Source organism: Herpailurus yagouaroundi, unplaced genomic scaffold, assembly GCF_014898765.1.
Source record: "Herpailurus yagouaroundi ecotype Mexico unplaced genomic scaffold, PumYag 139, whole genome shotgun sequence".
In the NCBI taxonomy this organism is placed as follows: Eukaryota; Metazoa; Chordata; class Mammalia; order Carnivora; family Felidae; genus Herpailurus; species Herpailurus yagouaroundi.
Window position 1 is genome coordinate 45,622,050 of NW_024412394.1, and position 26,665 is coordinate 45,648,714.

At 37.6% G+C, this 26,665-nt stretch overlaps 2 protein-coding genes across 11 annotated transcripts in view; both read right to left on the reverse strand.

Annotated features, from left to right (window-relative positions):
- Window positions 1–8,131, reverse strand: part of SNX14 (sorting nexin 14) — a 102,312-nt gene extending 94,181 nt beyond the window's left edge. For all 9 annotated transcript variants that reach the window (XR_005789868.1, XR_005789869.1, XM_040474090.1 and 6 more), the window contains exon 1: window positions 7,841–8,131. Coding sequence is in view for 7 of the 9 variants with exons in the window: in XM_040474090.1 (XP_040330024.1) it covers window positions 7,841–8,040 (200 nt within the window). In the remaining 2 variants the exon portion in view is untranslated. The remainder of the gene's footprint in view (window positions 1–7,840) is intronic.
- Window positions 8,132–23,730: 15,599 nt separating this feature from the next.
- Window positions 23,731–26,665, reverse strand: part of SYNCRIP (synaptotagmin binding cytoplasmic RNA interacting protein) — a 30,338-nt gene continuing 27,403 nt past the window's right edge. For both annotated transcript variants that reach the window (XM_040474099.1, XM_040474098.1), the window contains exon 12: window positions 23,731–26,665. This exon is cut by the window's right edge. The gene's annotated coding sequence lies outside the window, so the exon portion shown is untranslated.

Consider the following 26,665-nt stretch of genomic DNA (forward strand, 5'->3'; position numbering starts at 1 on the left):
GCTGGGAGGTCAGAAAGGGGATCTCTCACAGCCTACCACTCATTAATTGCAGACCCCAACATGAAGAGAAATACCTCGCACTGCCAACAGAAAGAAGCCTACCTTACTACTCCAACAAGGGGGAGAAAGTTTCCATGTACAGCAAGCCCAGCCAGTGAGGATATACCACAACTCTATCAATGCAATCCCTACCAAAATAACCCCAACATTCTTCACAGAGCTAGAACAAACAATTCTAAAATTTGTATGGAACCAGAAAAGACCCCAAACAGCCAGAGTAGTGTTAAAAAAGAAAATCACAGCTGGAGGCATCACAATTCAACACTTCAAGTTGTATTACAAAGCTGTAATCATCAAGACAGTATGGTACTGGCACAAAAACAGACAGATCAATGGAACAGAATAGAGAACCCAGAAATTGACCCACAAATGTATGGTCAACTCATTTTTGACAAAGCAGGAAAGATTATCCAATGGGAAAAAGACAGTCTCTTCAACAAATGGTGTTGGGAAAACTGGACAGAAACATGCAGGAGAATGAACCTGGACAACTTTCTTACACCATACACAAAAATAAACTCAAAATAGATGAAAGACCTAAATGTAAGACAGGAAACCATCAAAATTCCAGAGGAGAAAACAGGCAATAACCTCTTTGACTTCAGCTGTAGCAACTTCTTACTAGACATGTCTCCAGAGGGAAGGAAAACAAAAGCAAAAAATGAAGTATTGGGACCGCATCAAGATAAAAAGCTTCTGCACAGCGAAGGAAACAATCAACAAACTAAAAGGCAGCCTACAGAATGGGAGAAGACATTTGCAAATAACATATCAGATAAAAGGTTAGTATCCAAAATCTGTAAGGAACTTACTAAACTCAACACCCAAAAAACAAATAATCCTGTGAAGAAATGGACTTCAGAAGACATGAACACACATTTCCAAAGAAGACATCCAGATGGCCAACTGACACATGAAAAAATGCTCAACATCACTCATCATCAGGGAAATAAAAATCAAAAACACAATAAGATACCACCTCATATCTGTCAGAATGGCTAAAATTAACAACTCAGGCAACAACAGATGTTGGCCAAGATGCAGAAAAAGAGGAACCCTTCTGCACTGCTGCTGGGAATGCAAACCAATGCAAACTGGGAGAGGTGCAGCCACTCTGGAAAACAATATGGAGGTTGCTCAAAAAATTTACAACCACTTTAAAAACCACTCAAAAATTAAAAACCATTAAAAATACAAAAATTCTGATTCAAAGGGGCACATACACCACAAAGTTTATGGCAACACTATCAACAATAGCCAAATTATGGAAAGAGCCCAAATGTCCACTGACTGATGAATGGATAAAGAAGATGTGGTACATACATACAACGGAATATTATGCAGTGATCAAAAAGAATAAAATCTTGCTATTTGCAACAACGTGGGTGGAACTAGAGTGTATTATGCTAAGTGAATTAAGTCAAAGAAAGATAAGTATCATATGACTTCACTCAAATGTGGAATTTAAGAAACAAAACAGATGAACATAAGGGAAGAAAAGGAAAAAGAAGTTAAAAAGAGAGACGGAGGCAAACCATAAGAGACTCAAATACAGTGTTATGGTCATTAAGGAGGGCACCTTTTGGGATGAGTAGTCGGTGTTATATTTAAGTGATGAATCACTAAATTTTACTACTGAAATCATTATTACACTCTATGCTAACTACCTTGGATTTAAACAAAACTTAAAAATTAAAAATAGTAAAACATTTGTATATTTTTCAAAAAAAAAAAAAAAAAAACATATGCCACCACTCAAGTTCTTCCAATGGACTTTTACTCAAAGAAGCCCCTGCCATCTTCTCCTTTTCTCTATTAACATTCCTCTCGTTTGATTTTCAGACTTGTCTTTGCTTTCCCATAGCAATTGCAATTGTTCTGCTACTCCTGAATAAACCCATTTTGCTGGTAAAAAAATAATTAATTAATTAGTTAATAAATAATAATGCAAGAGAACCTAAACAGACATTTCTCCAAAGAAGTTATAAGAAATACCAACAGGTACATGAAATGATTCTCAATATCACTACTCATCAGGGAAATGCAAATTAAAATCACAATGAGATATCCCCTCACACCTGTTAGAATGGCCATCATCACAAAAAGGAACTACTGGGACCACATCAAAATAAAAAGCTTCTGCACAGCAAAGGAAACAATCAGCAAAACTAAAAGGCAACTGACAGAATGGGAGAAGATATTTGCAAATGACATATCAGATAAAGGGTTGGTATCTGAAATCTCTAAGGAACTTATCAAACTCAACACCCCAAAAAAAAAATAATCCAGTGAAGAAATGGGCAGAAGACATGAATAGACACTTCTCCAAGGAAGACATCCAGATGGCCAACCTACACATGAAAAAATGCTCAACATTTTTCATCATCAGGGAAATACAAATCAAAACCACAATGAGATACCACCTCACACCTATCAGAATGGCTAACATTAACAACTCAGGCAACAACACATGTTGGTGAGGATGCGGAGAAAGAGTTTGCATTGCTGGTGGGAATGCACGGTGGTGCAGCCACTCTGGAAAACAGTGTGGAGGTTCCTCAAAAAATTAAAAATAGAACTACCGTATAACCCAGCAATTGCACTACTAGGTATTTATCCAAGGGATACGAGGGACACATGCACCCCAATGTTTATAGCAGCACTATCAACAATAGCCAAAGTATGGAAAGAGCCCAAATGTCCGTTGATGGATGAATGGATAAAGAAGATGTGGTGTACATATATACAATGGAGTATTACTTGGCAATCAAAAAGAATGAAATCTTGCCATGTGCAACTATGTGGATGGAACTAGAAGGTATTATGTAAGTGAAATTAGAGCAAGACAAATATCATATGGCTTCACTCATATGAGGACCTTAAGATACAAAACAGATGAACATAGTAAAGGGAAGCAAAATAATATAAAAACAGAGAAGGGGACAAAACATAAGAGACTGTTAAATGTGGAGAACAAACAGAAGGTTACTGGAGGGGTTGGGGCGGGGGATGGGCTAAATGGGTAAGGGGCATTAAGGAATCTACTCCTGAAATCATTGTTGCACTATATGTTAACTAATTTGGAGGTAAATTAAAAAAATAAAATTTAAAAAAAAGAAAGAATGGCCATCATCAAAAAAACAAGAGATAACAAATGTTAGTGAAGATGTGGAGAAAAGGAAACAAGGGTTTGGTGTACTGTTGGTGGGAATGTAAATGGATACAGCCACTATGAAAAACAGTTTGGAGGATTTTAAAAAAATTAATACAACTGTTTTATAATTCAGCAACTCCACTTCTGAGAATATACCCAAAGGAAACAAAAACACTAACTTAAAAAGATATCTGCACTTGCATGTTCACAGTAAAATTTTTACTACAGTCAAGATATGGAAACAACCTAAGTGTGCATCAATGGATGAATAGACAAAGAAGCTGTGGTATATATACACAAAAAGAATATTATTCAACCATAAGAAATGAAGATCCTACCATTTGGGATAATATGGATGGACCTTAAAGGTATTATGCTAAGCAAAATAAGTCAAACAGAGAAAGAAAAATAGGGTATGATCTCACTTATATGTAAAATCATAAGGAAAAAAACCTCATACAATAAGACATCAGACTGTGGTTACAAGAGGTGGAGCATAGGGGACAGGAAACTGGAGGGAGCTGGTCAAAAGGTACAAACTTTCAGGAATAAGAAAAATAAGTACTAGGGATGTAATGTACACCATGATGACTATAGCTAACAATTAAACTACAATTAACTAAAACTACAACGACCTACTAGTATACATTCACTAAAATGACTAAACTAAATCCACAGACAGTATCAGACAGAACAGTCAAATGTTTTTGGCAGGAGTGAAAATTAGTATAACTACTTTGTAAAGCTATCTGGCAGTATCTACTTAAGTCAAACAAACCCATTCACTATAACTAAGCATTTCCATTCATGGACATATAGCCAAAATAAATAAGTCTACCAAAATAAATATATATGAGAATATTCATAGCATTAATAATAGCCAAAAACTATAAACAAGTCAAACGCCCTTCAACAGAAGAATGGATAAACAAAGTGTGTCCTATTCCCAGTGGAATACTGCATAATAACAAAAGAGACTGAAGTACTGATATACACAACAGTATGGATAAATCTCAAACACAGAGTGAGAGAAAGAAACCAGATACAAGAGGACCACATAATTACATTCATATGAAATCCAAAAACAAGCAAAACTGATCCATGGTGACTGAGGTTACTCACAAAGGTGTCTGCTGGCATGCTAGAATAAATGAGATAAAAATAACTGCTAACATTTAATAAGAGTATGTTCTATATGCTGAGCACCAATTTAAACACGTTCCATGTATTAACCACTTAGTCATCAAAATAATCATATAATGTAGGTACTAATATTATCCCTATTTTACAGATAAGGGGACTGTGACAGGTAAAAGATCACTTATCCAAAGTCACATAACTGATTAATGGAGGAGTCAGAATCAAATTCTTACAGTCACACTTAGGTTCAAAACTTTCACACACAACCATAAATTGCCTCAATAATTAATGAAAATTCTTAATACAATACCTGGGCCAAACAAAACACTCACAAAGTGTTAGTTACCTATTACTACTATCACCATTATTATTAGTAGCATTAACTTAAAATATTCCTTAGCATAACACTCAAATACTCAATACTATGATTGCTAATTATATCTATGCTCCTACTTTTCCCTAACACTACCATAAAGGTGATATCACAAATAATTTGAAATATATGAAGTATGTTACTCTATTCCTCCCACAAATCACTTACAATAGCCAAAAGTTATATCTATTTATCTCTCCACAGATAACATTCATAGCCTTAATTGCTATCAAAAGAAAAATTTATATCGGGGCGCCTGCGTGGCGCAGTCGGTTAAGCGTCCGACTTCAGCCAGGTCACGATCTCGCGGTCCGTGAGTTCGAGCCCCGCGTCAGGCTCTGGGCTGATGGCTCAGAGCATGGAGCCTGTTTCTGATTCTGTGTCTCCCTCTCTCTCTGCCCCTCCCCCATTCATGCTCTGTCTCTCTCTGTCCCAAAAATAAATAAACGTTGAAAAAAAAAAAAGAAAAATTTATATACTAAACAATACTTTGAATACTTTCAAGGCTATAAGAGAAAAAGTTAATTTTGAAAAAGAGTATTATTCTAAGTTTTACTACATAGAGGTAAAGCTCCAAATCTACATACTAACCATTAAAGATTTTAAACTGAAAATTTCTTTTTTAAGTTATTTCTATAAACCAACTGGTGAAATACCTGTGTAAAAATCACTTTTTGAAGGTATGCATTAAGTATATCTTCTCATTTCTTCTAATTCCATCATTACGCCCCTGGTATTTTTTATATTTTACATACACACACACATTTTTTTTTTTAATTTCTGAATAGATGTGCCTAGTATTCCCCACTCCTAGAAGGGACCACATTTCCTTATGTAACAGTCTTCCAGAGATAGCCAAAGCATACATAAACACACGTTTATATGTAAATATGAATGTACACACATATATTTTTTCAGTTTTTTAAGTTTAATTATTTATTCTGAGAGAGACAGGGAGGAGCACAGAGAGAGAATCCCAAGCAGGCTCTGCACTATTAGCACTGTGCCTGACGTGGGACTCAAACTCATGGACAATGAGATCAGGACCTGAGCAGAAACCAAGAGCCAGATGTTCAACCGACTGAGCCACCCAGGTGCTCCGTGAATGTGCACACGTACTTTAATGAAAATCACACAATACGCTGAAAAGCACACTATATAAACTGTCTTGCACCTTGCAAAGGCTTTTTCCTGTTAAAAGGGTACCTAACCATTCTTTCATTTTATTTACTTATTTAAGTAAACTGTACCCCAATGTAGGGCGTGAACTCAAGACTCTGAGATCAAGAGTCCATGCTCTATGGACTGAGCCAGCCAGGCACCACAGGGTACCTAACCATTCTTTTAGTAAAGACAGTTCTATGATGTTTAAGATCACTTTTGCTGGTTTCAACACTAACAAAGGAAAGTACCAAAAACAGTCTGAAAAAAAATTCTTTGTTTGAATAATACAAATAAAGATACAGGGTACAGATCAAATGGTATTCTATGACTTAACAACATAGAACACTAGACGCTATAATTAAGTAGACAACCTCAGAAATCTAGTTCAACCTGATCCTACATGTCCTACTTTGGACACCTAAACTGACCCATCTACTGAAGGAGACAGGTTAAAAATTCCTGGACAAAAGTTAAGCACAAAAAGTTAACCTTTCATATTAAAGCTGTTAATCTAGAATACCTTCCAGATGACAGAAAGCGAAGTACTTAATAATTAATTTCCACTCTGCTAAGGATTCTTAACAGAATTCCTTCAGGTATTCCTGAAATCAAACATCTTACTATCACAATCAAATCACATTAGATCTCAAATGATATTTTCCAGTAAAATATCAATCGTTATTTAAACCTAGTATTATATAAACCCAGAGTCCACTAACAAGAAAGCAAAATGGCTAGGGAAAAAAATCTGATCCGTCACACGAAATGGTTGCCTTAGAGCAAAATTAAATAACCAAATTCCTGGTGAACGCTTTCCCATTCCTCTCTTTAGGGATCAACTACCTCGGTCAAGGGTAAGGATGCTTTCATGTTCAAAACATCAGAAAAAACATCATGTAGATACTGTTGCTGACAAGTGTCTCAGACTTCTTTCCACCAAGAGCAAATCCGGAAATAATTTGAAGTTCTCCTCCACTACCTACTTCATCATTTCTAGAAATAGCTAACTGAAGGAAATCAGTTTTATTTCAGGGGCAGAACTTTCCGATTTCAAAGTGTCAACTGAATTTACCAATTTTAAACTTTCAGTCTTCCCTTTTCGAATATTCTAGAGATGTCAAGACAGAGACTATTTTACTTTGACTTCGATTCAACAAATCTTTACAATTACCCGTTTTAACCAACCACACTTTGAGGAAAGCTTCAGCTACAAGGCTGTGTGTGGCGCGCGCGTGCTTCGGCTGCGTGACTATGTGTATGTGTGCACACGTACATGCTTATGCAAGCTGTGTGCGCACGCGCGCGCCTCAGCTGTAAGACTACATATGTGTGTGCTTTGGCCGCAAGTCTGTGTGTGCGCGCGCACTGGCTGCAAGGATGCGTGCACGACTGTGCGCGCTGCGGCTGTAAGACTGCGTGCATGTGGCGCGTGTGTGCGCGCAGCGGCTGTAAAATCGTGTGCGAGTGTGCGCAGAGCGGCTCTACGACTGTGTGAGTGCGAGTGTACGCGCACGCGCGCGGTGAGAGCGAGGGGAGTCTGCCTAAGACTGTGGCTGCTACAACACCTAGAACCCTCTCGTCAGCTGACTGGACCGCCCCTGCAAGGTCTCTAATTGAGACGTACATATACATTTCACTCCTCTGAAAAACAACGATGATGGAGGGCCAGGTTACAAGAAACAGGTGAAAACTAGGTAAGAATCGGGGCCAGGTGTCTCAGAAGACCCGGCCTCAGGAAGGGGGGCACTGGAACGCACCCCACCCACGCTCGCACTTCCGGGCCCGGACGCTCCGCCCGGCGCCCCGAGGCCCCTCTTCCCAAGGCCTCGGAGCCGGCCGTAAGTCCCGCAGCTGCGCAGCCCGGGCGGTCTCCACACAGTGAAGCAACCCGGGCCTGCGCCTGCGGCCTCGCAGAACAGCCGCCCTCCAGCTCCCCGCTGCAGCGTTACCTGTTGAGAAGTAGGGAGGCGACGCTGAGGCAGAGCAACAGGAAGCAGAACAGCGGGTACTGGCGGCAGATCTCGCGTCCTACGTCGAGCCGGAGCCGCTGCTTCAGCTTCTCCCCCATCGTCCGCACCCAGGGCACCATCTCCGTTTGCGTGGCTGAAGCTGTGCTACAGGTTGAGGCCGAGGTTGAGGCGACCCCCATCAACCTCCCGCGTCTCCGCCCCCGCCGACCTGGCGGCTACCCACACAGCCGCCGACCGGCGGACCGACCGCCGGCTGCAATCGCCCAAAGCCCCGCCCCAGGCCCCGCCGCGCGTGCGCGGCCGCCGCCCCCCGCCCCCCCCCCCCGCGACAGCCGGCCAAGGGGACTGCCGCACGACGTCCCCGAGATCGTCACCCCTTGGAGGCCCAGCGCGTCCCGCAGCTCCTCCCTCCAGGGCAGGGTCGCGCGCCGGCCTCCCAAGGAGGGCCCGACTTCACTGGCTACTGGCCTCTTTTGGAAATCGGGGGGTAAAGTTGCAGCACCCAGTAACCTTCGCCTGTATCGCGGAGGAGAGAGAGAAGGTTGTGTCGGAGCACGGGGTAAATTACAGCCCCGAGCAGCCGCCGGACCCTGCCTGCGGGACATCCTGAGCTCGCGGGGTCCTCTGGGGACTGTAGTTTTTGTGACGCGAGCGGGCGGGGGGGATGGAGTGCGTGGTCCCGGCCCCCGCCTCTCGGTGGGGACCCGTCGAGCTTTACGTGACGCCCAACGGAGAGAATGGAGTCCTTATTTGGCGGGGGCTGGGTAGGGGAGGACGCGTGAGTAAACCCTGGAATTCGGGAGTCAAACCCACCGGGCCGTCACCCCTTTGAGTGTGCATTCTGCGCGCTCACGGGCAAGGTAGAGCTCAGGTCACCATGGCCTTGCCGGTCTAATCAAAATCCAAGTGTTTGGACAAGGCAGGTTGGCAGGTTAGGTTAAATCCCTCTGGTCTCGTGGAGCTTTCGATTTAGTTAAGTCATCACATTTCTAAATTTAATATATGATTTTCCGCCAGTCGGAGAGATGCAAGAAGACATCATCGTAACAAGTAAAATTTATTTAGACGGCGCGCTAAGCACTTTCATTTAACTTTCAAACATTTACCTCATGATGTAGATACTCCAGTATTTCCCATTTTGCAGCTAGATTACGGAGGCTAGCAAAACCGGGATTTGGAGCAGATCTAACCCCAGAGCCGGCGCTCTACTGCTGCCTGTCATTTTTTTCTTCCTTAGGATCTTATCGTCCAAAGTGCGGAAACAGATACGTTCAGAAAGTATATATTGTTTAAGTGGGGTATGTGCGGTTTCATGAATATTTTTCCATTTTACTCCAAATACAAGGACCTCCTTTAATGATGCATTATTTTCCTTCAGAATGTATCGTCCCTATTCTATTAATGCTAGTTTTATTGACATAATGATTACCATTTTCTATCCTAAATTTGTACACCTTTCTAATAAAATTTTAAGGATTAATATCAATACAATTGCGCAAGGGAAAGAACATGATACATACTGTCAAGTTTCTTCCTAGAATGGTTTACCAATCCACAGTAGTATATAAGAGCATCCGTATTTCACTGGTCGTCATTAGGGATGGTTTAAACATCACAATATACTCATACTGTACCATTTCTGATTAAATTATTAAAATGCCATGTAACATCACTGGAAAACTAATTGCTTTTTTTAATGTTTTGAAGTACAGGAGAAAACATTTAGTATATTAATTTCGCTTCTGCAGCCTTTTAATGGTCTTTGAATTATCTAGAACCCCTTGTTTATATGAACATCCTAGGACTACACTGAAATATAAATAAAAGGTATATGTTAAATTAATCTACATGTATCCAGGGCCTACGGTGTAGTTGAGTACAGTACTTTAATACTTGTGCAAGTTACTTTAGTAAACTTTTCTGGGAAGTTATATTGCCAATCTTATTCTTTATAAAGACTTGTTCTGAATTTACTGTTCAACTTTGTACTAAGAGCCAAAACATTTAAAAAGCAAAATGTTTGTTTTGTTTTTTGTTTTTTTTTTTAGCGTTTATTTATTTTTGAGACACAGAGGGACAGAGCATGAATGGGGGAGGGTCAGAGAGGAAGACACAAAATCCGAAGCAGGCTCCAGGCTCCGAACTGTCAGCACAGAGCCTGACGCGGGGCTCCAGCTCATGGACCACGAGATCATGACCTGAGCTGAAGTCAAGACGCTTAACTGACTGAGCCACCCAGGCGCCCCTAAAAAGCAAAATGTTTGATTTTCAAGTTAGCCTTAACAACATCCAACTTAAAGGTGGCTTTTTCCCCATATGACGTTATTAGAGGAAATTTTGAAATAACCTAGACAATTTAAATCTTCACATTATGTTCAGGAAAAGTAAAAACTAAAAATAAATTTCTGCTATAAGGAAAATCCACAGCTGGGGGCGCCTGGGTGGTTCATCCCTTTAAGTGTCTGACTCTTGATTTCGCCTCAGGTTATGATCTCACGGTTGTAGGATCCAGCCCCGCATCGGACTCTGGGCTGCCAGCTCGGAGCCTGCTTGGGCTCAGAAATAAATAAATGAGGGGCCCCTGGGTGGCTCAGTCGGTTAAGTGTCCGACTTAGGGTCAGGTCGTGATCTCATAGTTCATGAGTTTGAGCCCCGTGTCGGGCTCTGTGTGGACACCTCAGAGCCTGGAGCTTACTTCAGATTCTGTGTCTCCCTCTTTTTCTGCCCTCCCCCCCCCCTCTCAAAAATAAACAAACGTTAAATAAATAACTTCAGAAATAAAATCCACGCCTAAAGCAAGAAAAAGAAATTTGGGGTGTCTGGGTGACTCGGTTGAGCATCCCACTCTTGATTTTGGCCTAGGTCATCAGCTCACAGTTCGTGAGATGGAGCCCTGAGTCGGGCTCTGCACCGACAGTGCAGAGTGGGCTTGGGATTCTCTCCTCCCCTCTTCAGCTCTTGCACATGTGCACTCTCTCTCTCTGAAAATAAACTTAAAAAAAAAAAAAATTATGGTTGATACAGACTTCATAAAATAAAATACTCCTTTTCATTAAATGTTTTTTCTTTAACCTTGTGGTCTGTTATCAACACACACAGAGCTTTAAACTTTTTTCCCAAACTTTTATTGGAAGTTTTGAACTTAAAGCAGGAATATGGAATATCCACAATCAATCCTAATTCTGAAACCAGCTCCACCTTCTACTAGCAGTATTTTATTGAGCAAGGTTAAGTTGATCTACCTCAACCTGTGCATCCACAACTCTAAAAGAGAGATCTCTTAAGAAGTTTTAGAGATTTAAATTGGGTGTAAAGTACCTACTAAGTGTCTTTATACAATGATTAATACAAAAATTTTCTTAAATTATTCTATCAATTTCTGAGTGTGACAAAAGCAGCCAATACCTTTATTTGGATAATAACCTAAAATCACAATGACCTAATAGGAAACAGGTCCAGAGAGGTTCTTTGCCTGCTCTTCTAGACCTGCACTGTTCAATACAGTAGCCACTGGCCATTATCTGACTACTGAGCATTTAGAATGTGGCTAGTGCCACATTGAATAGACATGTGCTATAAGTGTAAAGTAGACATCAGACTGCACATGAAAACAAGAATGTAAACTGAATTTTTAAAACAAATGTTAAATATTCTCAAAATAATGAGCTAAAATATTAATCTCATGTTTCTTATTTCTATAATGTGGCCACATTATTTGTAATTTTACTAAACTTCTAATGTAATTTTAAAATTACATTATGTGGCTTTCATTATATTTCTACTGGTCAGTGCTGCTCCAGACTAACATTAGCTAGGGAGAGCCAGTACAATTAAATGTGTAAATTTTTTGATAAATGCCACAATTACTATGTATGCCAGGGTACGTTTTCAAACTATAAGAAGTAGAAAAAAATAATTGATTATGCTTTCATCTAAAGGGCTCAAATATCAAGCTACAATAATATCTCCCATTATTTTAATGAATATTTATTGAATTAGCAAATAAATATAAGGCACTATACTAGATGTGGTGGCAGATACAATGATTTAGGTGCATTTTTCTGACCTCCAAAGGCTTACAATCTAGTGGAGACATATCACACATGAAAATGTAGAATACATGGCATGTTTATATATAAAGGCTGTAATAGTTTTTAAAAAATGACAAGTGATGGGAAAGAAAAATTTTCAACTAGTGGGGATCTGGGAAGACAATGATTTGAGCAAAGACTAGGATTTATCTTTGCTTTCACTTAATATTTAGAAGTCAGGCAGCAGTAGGCAATGTTAAGTATTTAAAATGCATCTAATTAAACCTGATTCTCCCAACTCCACCAGCACTATACAAATTGTTTATGTTGGTACAGGAGATTTAAAGATGTTGAAATACCTGAATCCCAGTTGTTTGTGGCCTACTTAACTCTGACAACCCAGAATATACACCAAATTTTAACTGTCGAGGGCCATGATCTGCATGGCGTAAGCGGATCAGGAAGAGGATAGATGAATATATACACATTACCCCTAGGAGCCATTTCAGTCTACCCCACTCACAGATGCCTACTATAATATGGAACGTATTCTCCTGTAACAGGATTCGCATTTCTAAACCCCAGTTTCAGCCCAGTATGTCTCAAAGCATCAAGTTTCATATTTTAACTTTGTGGCATTCGTAATGTTATCTTTAATGTTACATTTCATAATGCCCTCTTTTCCCCACAACTTATCCCTGTGCATCAACCTCAGGATATAACATCTGTTAAAGGAACTACAGAACTGCCTTCTTCACTTCAGGAAATGTTCCTTGCCTTCCTTTTCAAAAAAGGAACTACAATGGAGACTATGTAATTCAAGGAAGAACATTAAGGGATTTTAATGGGTGGGAATTTGAGATGTTCAAAATGCAGCTATTACTTTCCTATTTAACACCCCTTTTTTGAGTGACCATGAAGTAAAACCTCCAATGGGAAGATATGAAGGACTACAACTTTATACAACCAGTGGCTCAAATAGATCCTCTCTGGATACAAAAACTGTTTTGACCATGAAATTCTGGGAAGTCTCATGACCTTAGCACCAAACAATTTAAGCATTTACTGTTTGTCATCTTATTTCTAAACACAATGGAATAACCATTCTCTCTAACCTTTCATGGAAATGGGTCATAATTACAGAAAATGTCAATCATTTCATAACTGATTAGAAACTATAAATATACTGGACATCTGGATGGCTCAGTTGGTTAGAAAGTGTCCAACTTTGGCTCAGGTCATGATCTCACAGTTCATGGGTTTGAGCCCAGAGCCTTGAGCCTGCTTCAGATTGTCTCCCTCTCTCTCTGCCCCACCTCTGCTCATACTCTCTCAACTGTTAAAAAAAAGGTTTTTAAAGAAACTGAAAATATACTCACCTGCCTGTTGGTAAATATTAAAGACTGGAAAAGGCACTTAAATTCTAACACCATCACTATCTTGTATAAGACAGCCAATGTTTCTCTTGTCTATCTTTTAAAGTTACCTCTTAAATAAGTAAAACATTATGCCTTATGTCATATTAACTACACAGACAATGGCTTCCTTTCATAAAAAGAAAAATGCTACCTATATCCAGGTGTTTAAATATAGCTTTTAACTGACTTCAGTAACTTCTGAAAGTATTTTTGGAAAGGCTTTGCCATCCTTCCCCTTACCTCTAGGTAGGCTATTCACTAAAACAGAAAAATTTTCATATGGTACTTATAAACCACTATGCAAGTATGCTTGGTTCAGAATGGTGAAAATCACTAATATTGGTACTTCAGTTCTAATTCTAAGGTTGCTACCAAAGAAAATCAATTTTTATCTTTACTAAAAAAGAAGCTATTTTAGTAACCTGATTGTAGTTCTAAGAACATAGAGTTCACGGTGGATGGCTGGCTCAGACTGTAAAGCACGCAACTTTTTTTTTTTTTTTTTTTTTTAGAGAGAGAGAGAGAGCACAAGCTGCGGGGAGACGGGCAGAGGGAGAGAGAGAACCCCAAGCAGGCTCCACACCCCATGGAGCCCAACATGGAGCTTGATCCCATGATCCCGGGATCATGATCCAAGCCAAAATCAAAGGTCAGACACTCAACTGACTGAGGAACCCAGGCGCTCTGAGCATATAACTCTTGATCTTGGGGTCATGAGTTCAAACCCCACCCTGGACATAGTTTACTTAAAATAAATGCTCTTTTAAAAATAGAAATCTTGACTAATAAGGTAATCTTGGAAATTTTTATTGGAAAATTTTCCCTATATATCGAAAGGCAGTTACCATTTAAATTTAGGTTTCCTTAAATTTACAGGTTTAACATGAACACAAGATTTTAAAACAATCTGAATTTCAAGCACTGCTTATACTCTTCAACTGTGTTAAGTTTGAGATATATCCTTACTTATTCAACGTAACTAAGAACTCTGTACCAGATGTCCTATTTACTTCTATTTTCAGTTAAAATAATAATAAAACAGATTAGCTCACTTTATTTCTTGGGGCTAAGATGAAATCTCCAAGAAATATCCCTATCTAAAATCCTTTTAATGTCCTAGGTTTTCACACATTGATAGCACATGATATATTATTCTTAAATTGGCTTAATCCTATTTATTGAATCAGCCCTGCCAAATTTCATAGCTTTGCTTTCTTCTAGTGTAAACCATCATATGAAATTGTTACTGATCATGGTGGAGGATGGAAAATTGCAATTAACACATACACTGTTAACAGTGAATTTGAAGAGTAGCAGCAATACTGAATAGAAAATAATCCTGAAGATTCTTCCTGTAATTACAGAGTATAGAAACATCAGATTTTCAAATGTGGTCAGATGTTTTAAAACCATGGTTTTGCTCCTTAAGTTACCTTTAAGCAGAGGTTGATAAATTTTGGTTTTTGACTTCTATAGCTAAGTTACAAACCCGTAACACAAGGAAGAAAAATTACCTAGTAGACTATTTACACCCCAGAAAAGCCACAGGCAGGACTTTTATCTTGGTGTTCTCTTGTTTATGTTCCTCAGGGGTACTTTGTTGATAGTTTTAAAGTACCTAGAGCAAGAAGACTTTACTCTTTTGGCCTAAGTGGATTTTTGAGGGGTTGGCTGGAGGTGGAACACAACGAAAAGGTGAAGTGAAGGGCACCTAGCTGGGTCAGTCGCTGGAATGTGCAACTCTTGATCTCAGGGTTGTGGGTTTGAGCCCCCACATAGGGTGTAGAGTACTTGGATCAAATGTAGCTGGATGTGAAAAGAGAAATTAACAGGACACATTAACTGACAGAGCAGAGCACTCTGTGTTGTTGCACATAACACAGAGAATCCAGCCTGGACAGTAAAACAGGAATCCACATAAGATGTGATAGGAAGCCATGAATGTAGATGAGATCAAGAAGACAAGTACAGATGAAAAAAGGGAAATAAGGACAGATAAGAACGAGGTGGTCAGAGATTAGAGAACCAGCAAAGTGCCAAAAAAAAGACTTTTCAAAGATTCAATGTAACAAATGACTTAGAGGGTAAAGTTTTAAGTGTATTTTGAGAGAGTAGGCATGTGAGTGGGGAAGGGGGGGAGGGGGAGAGAGAGAGAGAAAGAGAGAGAGAGAGAGGGAGGCAGAGTCCTAAGCAGGCTCCGTGCAGACATGTTAGTGCAGAACTCGACGTGGGGCTCAATCTCACAACTGTGAGATCATGACCTGAGCTGAAACCAAAAGCCAGAGGCTTAACCTACTGAGCCACCCAGGCACCCCAAGGTTAAAGCTTTTTTAAAAAATGTTATTTTTTTAAATAAACAGAAAGAGCTGTTCACAGGACACCAGCTCTTTAAAAGAGGAGAGAGGAAAATCAACCTAAAGGAGTATCATCCCAAAACTGCCAAGCTACCTAGGAAAATGTGGAATAAAATGCCTTTATCCTAATAATGTAAAACGCATGGTTTCAACCTAAAGAGAGTTTACTGGGGCAGGGAGCTGTGGGAGGGGATTTGCTGGTGCTTAGAATCCTTATCCTATTTTGGATTGATTATATGCTAACCCTATAATTTTGAGAAAACATTTGAGCTACTAGTAATAAATCATATTTCAGAGATTGGATTAGCACTTAGAGTACCTTTTATTTCCTAATCAGGTTCATTTATATTAGTATTATACCAATTGAATTTTGCCTAGAACTATGTAACTAAGGGACTTGAGATAAACGAATACTAATTCTAAAGATTAAAAAAAGTTACTACCACAGGGGCACCTGGGTGGCTCAGTCAGTTAAAGCATCCAGCTCAGGTCAGGATCTCGATGTATATGGGATCGAGCCCACATTGGGCTCTAGACTGACAGCACAGAGCCTGCTTGGTATTCTCTCTCCTGCTCTCTGCCCCTCCCCCACTCACACATGAACCCTCTCAAAAAAAAAAAAAAAAGAAAAAAAGAAAAAAGTTACTACCACAAAAGGAGAACCATATTGCTCAAATATTAGTTGACATCTACATTACTCAGACTGATTTCCACCTAGTGCAATATTAACACAGTAATTTAGGGAGTCGAGATAACTTCAATAATGCTCTGTGAACTATATGGGCTTGATAGAATTTTCTTCTTCCGAATATACAGGTTCCAATGTTTCCTTAACTGCAAGAGAAATAAGCATCCTACTTACTCCCCTCAAAGAATAACTAAGTTATCACAGATGTTCCAGAAAATGTTCATACATGTAAGCTATTACACGTTGATTACAGTATGAATTAAGTCTTTTAATGTAACACTTCCTATTTTGTGAAACTAAGTCTTCACAAAAGTATGAATGCAAAGAAACAGAAAATCCTCTAGGCAGAATGTTACCAGAAACATAAGCTGTACCTTATAGAATGTTGAGACAGAAAAATACCAAATATAATCTTTTCACCCAGGACCAAAGAGATTATATTGTGTTTGCACATAGTTCCCTCATTAAATGCCTCAATGATTAGGAAAAAATATTTTTATTATTGTTTTCACCTAGAACTATTAGGAAACTAAAAAGAAGTATTTAAATCATTGAAATTGTGACTGTATTAATGCACACAAATTTGGTTGAACAATCTATACACACACACACACACACACACATCAGGCTTAGTAGAATGGGGAAGCCATAGGAGATTAGCATGCCTTATGTCCATTAATGAATGGGTCTAGGTATATTAGTTAATAAGATTTATTTTCTTCTTCAGTTTCCTGGGGTATGTGCATGTGTTTCCAGATACTACTATTGCCATTAAAAATTAGCTAAGATTTCTGGTACCAAAAATTTCAAGTCCGTTTCTCCCTTGGTATTTTAATATAAAACTTAATGTTTTAATACCTGGAAGCAGTCCTTAAGAACAGCTAAAATGACCTAAGATGTTCAAATTGCCTTTATGTGGAAAAATTTTAAAGGACTTAGACTGGAATCAGCAAAGAGTATATAACGAAAGTCATTATTTCCACAACCAGATTAACATGGATTCTCATCAAATCTGGGTATGGTAGGTTTGAGAAATCTCTACCAAAATAAAGAATGTAGTCACATTACCAGGTAAAATAGCATACATGAAGGTAGCTATGTTGAATATAAATGGAAAAACAAAATGCTGCACAATGGGTTTCGTTTTAAATGTTCAGAAATTAAATACTAAAACAAAACCTATTTTACTATTCCCAAAGGTTTTTTAAAATACTCTGCTTTTGGGGCGCCTGGGTGGCGCAGTCGGTTAAGCGTCTGACTTCAGCCAGGTCACGATCTCGCGGTCCGTGAGCTCGAGCCCCGCGTCGGGCTCTGGGCTGATGGCTCAGAGCCTGGAGCCTGTTTCCGATTCTGTGTCTCCCTCTCTCTCTGCCCCTCCCCCATTCATGCTCTGTCTCTCTCTGTCCCAAAAATAAATAAACGTTGAAAAAAAATTTTTTTTAAATACTCTTTGTCCAGTCAAAAATGTCACTAAATTTGCATGTTTAGTCACAAAATGTCTTTTATGTACCCTTTTAACATGCTAGGTGATGTTCTCTTTTCCAGTAAGATTTATTCAAACTTCCCCTGGACAGTTTATTTCAAATGAGCCATCAACATGAACGTGGTAATACAGATTAAGATGGTTTCTTCTAATAAATTCAAAATAATGTACACATATTGTTGTATTTTACTACCCAGATCCATTTAAAAGTAGCACTTTTTATACTAAGTTGCACATTTTAGGTACAAACGATGAAGAACTGAGGCTCTTATTAATTTTTTGCTTACAAGGATTCAAGAAACAGGAGCCATTTTTCTTGAGAGGAGTGGGAAGGAAAAGGCAAGACCTCTGCGTATCAAGTAAAAGAAGATATTTAAGCAGTTGAAGGTTATAAAGCTGCTTTCAGGGTCTAACCACCTCCTCACAGCAAATAATCTGCCTGGAAGGAGTCAAAACTCCTGCAATCAGGCACTCTTCTTTCAGGCATGAGGGGGTACCTTGCCTGCCTGCCTGCTCCCAAGGAAGCTAAAAATAAAGCGTATGTTTTTCTCATATGCACAGCACATAGTCATGTCAGTGAACAGGCATAGTACACCAGTCTACTTTTATCAAATCCTTCTTTCATAAAGAACCGCCAAACATTTGAGAAAAATTAGAAAAAGTAAATAACTAAAGTGAGCTAGTATTTCAATGCATCCTGTAACTGGTCACTTTTTAAAAAACCTTTAAAATTGAAGAATGAGAAAGATAGTCTATATATAAAATAAAAACAGACTGCTCTGTTGGTCAAACAAAGTCAGTGTATGCTCTGGAAGAGGGAAAAATAAAAGGTAATATTTCTTATAAAGTATAAAAAGCTACAGTGACAAATGAAAAAAATAGCTTAAATATAAGAGAAATCAATGCAGTACAATTCTTCCAAACCAAGCTCCAAAAAAGCAGAAAAACTGAAAAAAGTGAAAAACAAAATTCTCAGCAACAAACTCTTAAGTCTTCCAGTTAAAAAGCAAAATAAATGAAAACCTATGCAGTCTCATCAAACCTTAGAAAACGAAGTTATGAAAAAAAATCTGAATGTGTAAGAAAAAAAATTACCTACAAAGCAAGCACTGCATTCAAATCAAGACTATTATAACACAGGGCGGGGCGCCTGGGTGGTTCAGTCAGTTGAGTGTCAGACTCCTTTTTTTAAATTTATTATTTAACATTTATTCATTTTTGAAAGAGCATGAGCTGTCAGCACAGAGCCCGAGGCAGGGCTCAAACTCATTAACTGTGATATCATGACCTGAAGTCTGACTGAACCATCCAGGTGCCCCAAGTGTCAGACTCTTGATTTTGGCTCAGGCCATGATCTCATGTTCATGGGATCAAACCTTACACCAGGCTTTGCACAGACAACGCAGACCTGCTTGAGATTCTCTCTCTCCCTCTCTGCCCCTCCCCCACTCATTCTCTCTCAAAATAATTAAAAAGAAAAAACCTGTTGTTACACCAAATAATGGAGTGATACCTCCAAAGTTCTGATGGAAAAGGATAGTGCAGCTAGAATCCTATGTCCAAACTGTCAACCAACAGTGAGGGTGAAACATTTTCCAGTGTGCAAGACGGTTTACAGTTCATGTAACCTTTCCTGAAAATATTACCAGAGAACATATTGCAGCAAGAACAAAAGGGAATCTAAGAGGGAGCAATAGAACCTAAGAAAAGTGGAGTCCAGCAATGGAATGGGGAAAAAAAAAAAAAAAGAATCCTAATATGACAGTAGTACACAGAGCACTAAATATGATTAAATAGCAAAACAGCTTATAAAAAAAGGTAATTAGAAACTCAAAAAAAAAAAAAATCCAAGTCATGGTTTGTATTTTAGCTATGGCATGAGTCCAAATAAAGGAACATTAAAAGAATTCATTTTATTTCTACCTTAGAATTTTGCCTTCCCAAGGACACAAATTTTATCAAAATAGGATTATCTATGAATCTAAATACATTACCATTATAAATGCTACGTTTTGTCTATCTTCAGTCTAGAGGCAAAATAAAAGATAAGCTGTTATAAAGTGCCATAAATCTGAAAAATGATAGCAGGAACCAGGAGAGGAAGGAAAAGTAATAAAATATCGAGGGGCTCCTAGGTGGCTCAGTAGGTTAAGTGTCCAATTCTTGATTTAGGCTCAGGTGGTATCTCACAGTTCATGAGACCAAGGACCTTTGCACGGACAGTGGGGCCTGCTTGGGATTCTCTCTCCGTCTCCCATGATTGAACTAGCTCTCTCTCAAAATTTTTTTAATGAACTTAAAAAATAACATATTGAGTGTGCTTCTTTATATAGTGAGGATCAAACAGATACTAAAATTGGTATAAGTAGAGGCTTAAGTGTAGTTTGAGTAACAAAGGAAATCAACTGAATTTAAAATAGTTCGGCAAAAGAACCGAACTAGTTTAAGCTAAACTCCTCACAAGGGGTAACTACTACCTAAATTTAGTAATTAAGAGAGATGTGCTCCCTTTGCCCCTATCCCCCACTCATGCTCTTAAAAAAAAAAAAAAAAAAAAACAGTGAGAGAAACAGTAACCAGTATATAAGAACTACAGAAGGGGTCCTGTCTGTAAATTGGATGGTGTGAGGAGATGCAGACTTTCTGTGCTATCTGAATGCTATTTCATATACTGCACTAGCTCCTGCTTTCCAGGTATAGCTTATACAATTCAGCTAAATTATCAACTAAGTATATACAACACCTTTCTCCACTACTCAAAGTAGGAGATACAGTATCATATGAGATGCCTTAAATTCAGAGCCTCTGTTTTTAAGTGATTTAACTTCAACAATCTACCAACTGAAAGGTAAATACAATTATTCATATGCATGCAACCAATCATTGCTCATTATTGTAAAATATAGTAAGTAGCAATTAGTTAGAAGTACCTGTTTGTTTGTTTTTTTAATTAAAAAAACCGTTTTCAAGACTTTCACTTCAGGTTAGCCTTCATGCTTTTCTCAGGTATACTCACTTATCCTCTCTAAAGTACTCTGCAAAACAAGCCTAAACAAATTTTACAGACTTAAAACCAACTATACTTCATGAGCAAAACAAGAATTCAATCTTTAAGTATTCCTTCCTCATAAAGAGGTTTGTAGTTGGAATGCTGTTTCATTCAGCAACGTGGAATTAAGCTAAAAATCAACATAAAGGAAAAATTGCTGAGCTGGGTTATAACTTCAATACTTAAAAAAAAAAAAAGCAGTCTTTATATATATCACAAGGCCAACTGTTCCCATAACTTCCAATTTTGATTTTTTTTAATGTCAGATGTACAATTTAAATGTGAATCTTCATGATCTCAATTTACTTAAAACATTAGCATTACATGCTCATTTTAAAAAGCTTTCTAATGTATATTCAGTGGTTCCAAATTTTTATTCCTTTTTTCAAGTTAGCAAGCCATAATTAAGCCTAATTCAGCAAATAAACTAAATTTCTACCAAACCGAAAAATATTTAACTATTTTTAAATGCCTAACCCCTCTGAGTCAGATTTCCCTGCCCTGGAGGAGCTTCCATTCTAAGAGGCAAAAGAAACCATAAAGAGAAGAAATTGAGTTAACTTCAAAGAATAAGTAGCACTGGTAATTTAAACAGACTGATAAAAAGACAGACACTTGACCCAGATAAACTGAAGTAACTACAATTATGTCCTGCTGGGGCCCTAACTATGGCTGATGCTGTCCTAAGTGCTAAATGGATCCTCAGGAAACCAAGAGATTAACTAACATTTCCTGATATAATTTTAGAATGTTTTTTTCATCATTATTTTAATTCTATTTTATAAAGGAATCTGAAGCTGGGTTCCTAAAGAAAAAAGTAACTGTCATTAGTGTTGAAGGATTTTTAAGAATTCAATTTGTGCAAATTCATGGGGATTTTAACTATTTCAAGAAAAAAGCAAGGGAAGTATTTTTTTCAAACTACATGTACTGCATTTGCATGTGGCTGCAGAGAATTAAAGAGCGTATCTACCAATTTTCATAGATGACCTTTGACATACTGTTCATTACTTTTGGTTTTCCTACAAACTCCTTCCAAATATTGACAATATATCAAGATACACAATTAGTATATATACTTTTGAAGTATTTCACATGTTAAGGAAATTAAAGCAATTTCAGAAGCCTAATCCCTGAGCCTTCCAATTAAAGCAACATAAACACTAACATATTAAAGACACCTGAAAAATGAAGTCATAAGGGGGTGCCAGGCTGGCTCAGTCAGTAGAGAATGTGACTTGGGTTTGTGAATTTGACCCCAGAGTTGGGTGTAGAGATTACTTAAAATCTTTAAAAAAAAGTGTTTTACTCATGACATAAAACAGATGCATAGTTTTACTTTGTGTTCAAATGATGCACTACTGACATTTTCTAATTCCCATAGGAAAAAACTGGGACACCTAAATTCAAAAGCAGTATTATATCACACAAATGACATAATTATTCAGATTTCCTTTACCTCATTTGAACTTAACAGCATTAAAAGAGCCACATCACATCAGATGTAATGTTAGAACTCTTCTGGTATGTTGTAGGTTTCTACACTTAGACCCGATTTTGAAATCTAAAGACTCTTCTACAGATTTTATATCATGAACAAGCCCATATCTCCTTTAATCGGTGGTAACAGCCTGTCTACATCAAAAACCCTTGTCCTTTTACCCTGAAGTAAAACTTGGCTGTAGTTCATAAATGATACAGAAGATACTGATCTCCTTGGGTATCCTAAAATTCTCTCCAAAACAGTATTTTGTCACAACAATCTTTTCAGAATACAGACTGAAAGCCTAAATCAATCAATGACACTTAATGAACATTGCAGATAACTGCCTTTAAACTCCCCTCAGATTAGAACTTATTTGAAACCACTTTACAACGTGAAAAATCAGATATTCACTGAAGCCTGTAAATTATTCTAAAATGTGTTAAAAACACATTCTAGGAAACACTTGGAAGACACTATAATTTCCAAAACAGTTTATTAAGATTTCTTCCTTACCCAAGTCTTACTCAGCAGTCTTGATTTCAACAAAAAAGTACTAGTTTGTGGTCTCTGCACAGGCAGTCAAATAAAGCAACATAAATTGTTTTTAAAATGCTCTAGCAGTACCCAGAACTTTTCAGGTATAAAACTTCCATGACTGCCCTGAAAAGACAAAAGTTTCTTTTCACTAAATATTAGCACAAATCTTGGTTACCCTAAATACAAACTAAAATCCACATGAAGTGACCTACTAAAGCAATTTTTGTCCGGATGAAGTGGCAAAACTACCACTACCTGCCCCCACCCTCCAAGAAATTCTAGGGCTATGAACCAAATCGTTCCAATGTATTTACAAGTTCCCCATTCTCTGATGATTTGCCATCCTACCTTAATAGAACCCATTTTAAGCTGAATTCACCTTCCTAGATGTGCAACATTTTATTAAAACAGATCATTTGTTCACTCCACTCTCCTGATTCACTTGCAACCTCAATCATTTCCAACCCTTCAGAGAAAGATGGTGATAGAGATTGGAAGAACACTGCATGATAGGGTATGTTCCCAGAAAACCAGAACCAAATTACCATTAACTTCTTCATTGAGTCCACTGGCATGTGTGTGACCACAGAATATTTTCACCAAATAAGTGAAGACCAACACTCTATGTTTACATCTCCCCATCATGTGCTTGAATTAGGGATCTTGGGGAATCTTTTTTTTACCATTGGCTAGTCACTTTGCATGTATAATCAAAAGGCGAAGAGCTCTAAAGATTCCAAGTGTCTATTCACAAGCTGTTAAGTGAAAAAAGATGAAATGGAGGACACCCACAATAATTCTTGGACTCCTGGAGATCCTAAGACATGCTACAAAAATAGGTCTTTATTCTTAGGAAAATATAGTCAGAGCTAGCTTCCTTATGCTATACATAAAATCTTAACATCAGAGGCAGTACAGATAGTACAGATAGTTTTTGAACTGATCTCCAAACAAGCACAAACCCACTACGTTTAAAAGAACAGGTAAGTTGAGGTTTTTGGCAAAAGACAGTACTTCACACATCTAATCCAAATCAAAGAGCCTGCAGACAGTTGTTTTCAGTGAGATGAAAGGAATGAAATAAATATAAATTCTATGGATAAATAAATGTAAGAGACAATTTAAATAAGCTAAGAGAACTAATATTTCTTTTAAATAAAAGTACTAGTCAGGTACAAGCTTTTGTTTCTCAATGCCAGACTTCTAAATGTTTATCAGACTACTGTTAAAATATTAAAAACCTAATCCTGGACCAGAGCATTAGTTATAATACTGTTTTGCATTCATAAAAAAGATGGTTTTTCCAACTGAATGCTTCTGGTCCTGAAAAACATTTTATGTATATTACTGAAGGCAGACTGTGGTGCTAATAGAACTTATGTCTTAAGTACTTTTTAAAAAAGTGACAGACCAAAAAGTCCATCTATTACTTTGCCCACAGTTAAAAATGTCTTTGAATATTGGTTTATAATTAGCATCTTAAGAAAAGTAGTGGCATGCCCTATTGAGTGGTATCACTGAGTAAATGCTACACTTTAAAACATCATCCTCTCAAGTCTGTTCATTTTATGTATTGTTAAAGTTTTTTATTCATTCATTTTATACCCACCAATCAATTCCTATGGTCAGATAAAAATTTGGTTTTATGGAATACATCACTGGGGAGAAAATGGTCATGGTGGGTATTAGGAATCTGAACAGTCATTTACTCTAGGGTTAGCTCCTTCTCCTAAATGCATGAAGTCTTCTACATTTAATTTCTCCCCTTAAAATAGAAACATGTCTTACTCTATAATAACAAGGTGATCTTTTGCTGTTTCTGATCAACAGTGACTTTGGCTTAGCAGTCAAAAAAAGCTGTCCTGCATGTGACAATTTTGTCCATCTAGCATGTATTCGTACTGGTTTTAAGTCTTCCCAAATATATACAATACCCGAGTAAATACCCGAGATCACCCCATCAATCCATTCCTATGAAGTTCCTATTTTATCATGAGGAAATGTTTGTATTTTGTCAAATCAGATTTGCAATTGATAAATTTCTCATGATGCTACAACCGCCATCATGAGTGTGCAACCGCTCTTTTTTGTGCTCAACCCCCACTTCATATCTAATATCTGATTTAATTGCAATGGCTGAAAATCTTCCACAAAAAGCATGTTTGGGAAAATATACAGAACACAATTTTCTCACAAAGCAAATTTCTGAAAACTGATTAACTGAATTGATGATCACTTTTGATTGCCAAGTAGTCTGCAGAAACAAAATCTTGCGTCTGTTTAGGTAACTCAAGTTTTCTTGTTTAACAATCAGAATGCTTTAAGGATACATTTTTCACCCCAAGGAAGGGACTTGCCTCTTGGATTTAAGACCCATTCCTTGACAATATATACAAAATTTGACTTGTTATCTGTCCATTCTTTGAAGCTGTCAAAGCCAAGAACCCATAAACAAATCACAAATAGCAATAACCTACATTAGTTAACATTCCCCTTTTAACAGGTTGACATTTTTACTAAAGGATTAGTTATTTTTGCATTTCCATTTCTCATATCCCATGACATTCCATATAAATTGCATTATTGCTTTATAGGCCACACAACATTCAAAAGTATGTTTATATGCATTGCCTGTTTTCCTTGATCTCTTATTGATAAGAGTTTGATGCTGATTTTACTACAGAAATTTAAGTTTGAAAATACCAGTTAGTATTTCTTCTCAGAACTTAATTGTTCACATCACTAATCACTACATGCATATTTAGCTCTGATTATATTGCTCAAAAACTGCACCCATTATCAGAACAGTGCAAATGATATTTAATTTTAAAAGTAATTATAATGGCTTGAATTCAAAGTTATTCAAATGAACACTGTCAAGTAATTTCACTTGAGCGTGTATAGATTTCATCACCACTGTTTACATTACCCATCAATTCCTTACAATTTCTTTTTATCATCAGTTTCCCTCCCAAATCCCCAAACTAAGAATGCCAAATAGTCTTGGAAACCCACAGCTCCATATTTTAATGTTTTCTTAAGAACACATTTGTGAACTCACAAAAATGTTCATCTTTCAACTCTGACAATGCAGTTCTTACTTAAGTCAAACAAACCCATCCTAAAATCTCAACAAATAATTCTGAGAATTAACTTAAACACCTTGACAGTGTCCCTTAAAAAAGGGTATGACAGTAAAGTGCCAATAGGCATGGCAATGACCTCTTTGATGGGATCATTTAATTCCTTGGAACTGGGAAACGCCAGCACCAAAGATTACACTGAGATTCAATTTTACTGAAGGCTACATTTAGTTTACCCACTTTCCACAACCTATTGTACTCATATGTTAGAATGAAATGTAAATGTTTTGTGTAGCCCTCAAACTTACACTAAGATTTGAAAGAGATGTACTTTAAAAAAGCACGGGGTAATATATAAAATCAGTGGCAGAAAGTTTCATTAAGCACCAGGAACTAATTTTTGTCACCCCATACTCATTTTGTAGGTAAGTTTCAATAACCGGCAAGGCACATTTACATATATTCCAATGAATACTTATTGACAAATTTTAAATTACACTCTATGTCCCAGCTATCCCAGTAACTGACATACAACATACTAAAATGGTTTATTAAGGTAACATAAAAAAACCAATTAATGTGAAACATACAGGCTATTGGCAACCACTATTCTAAAATTATGTAAGTACAAATAAACATACTGAAATGTGTGCAATTCTAAGTTTTTAAACCAGA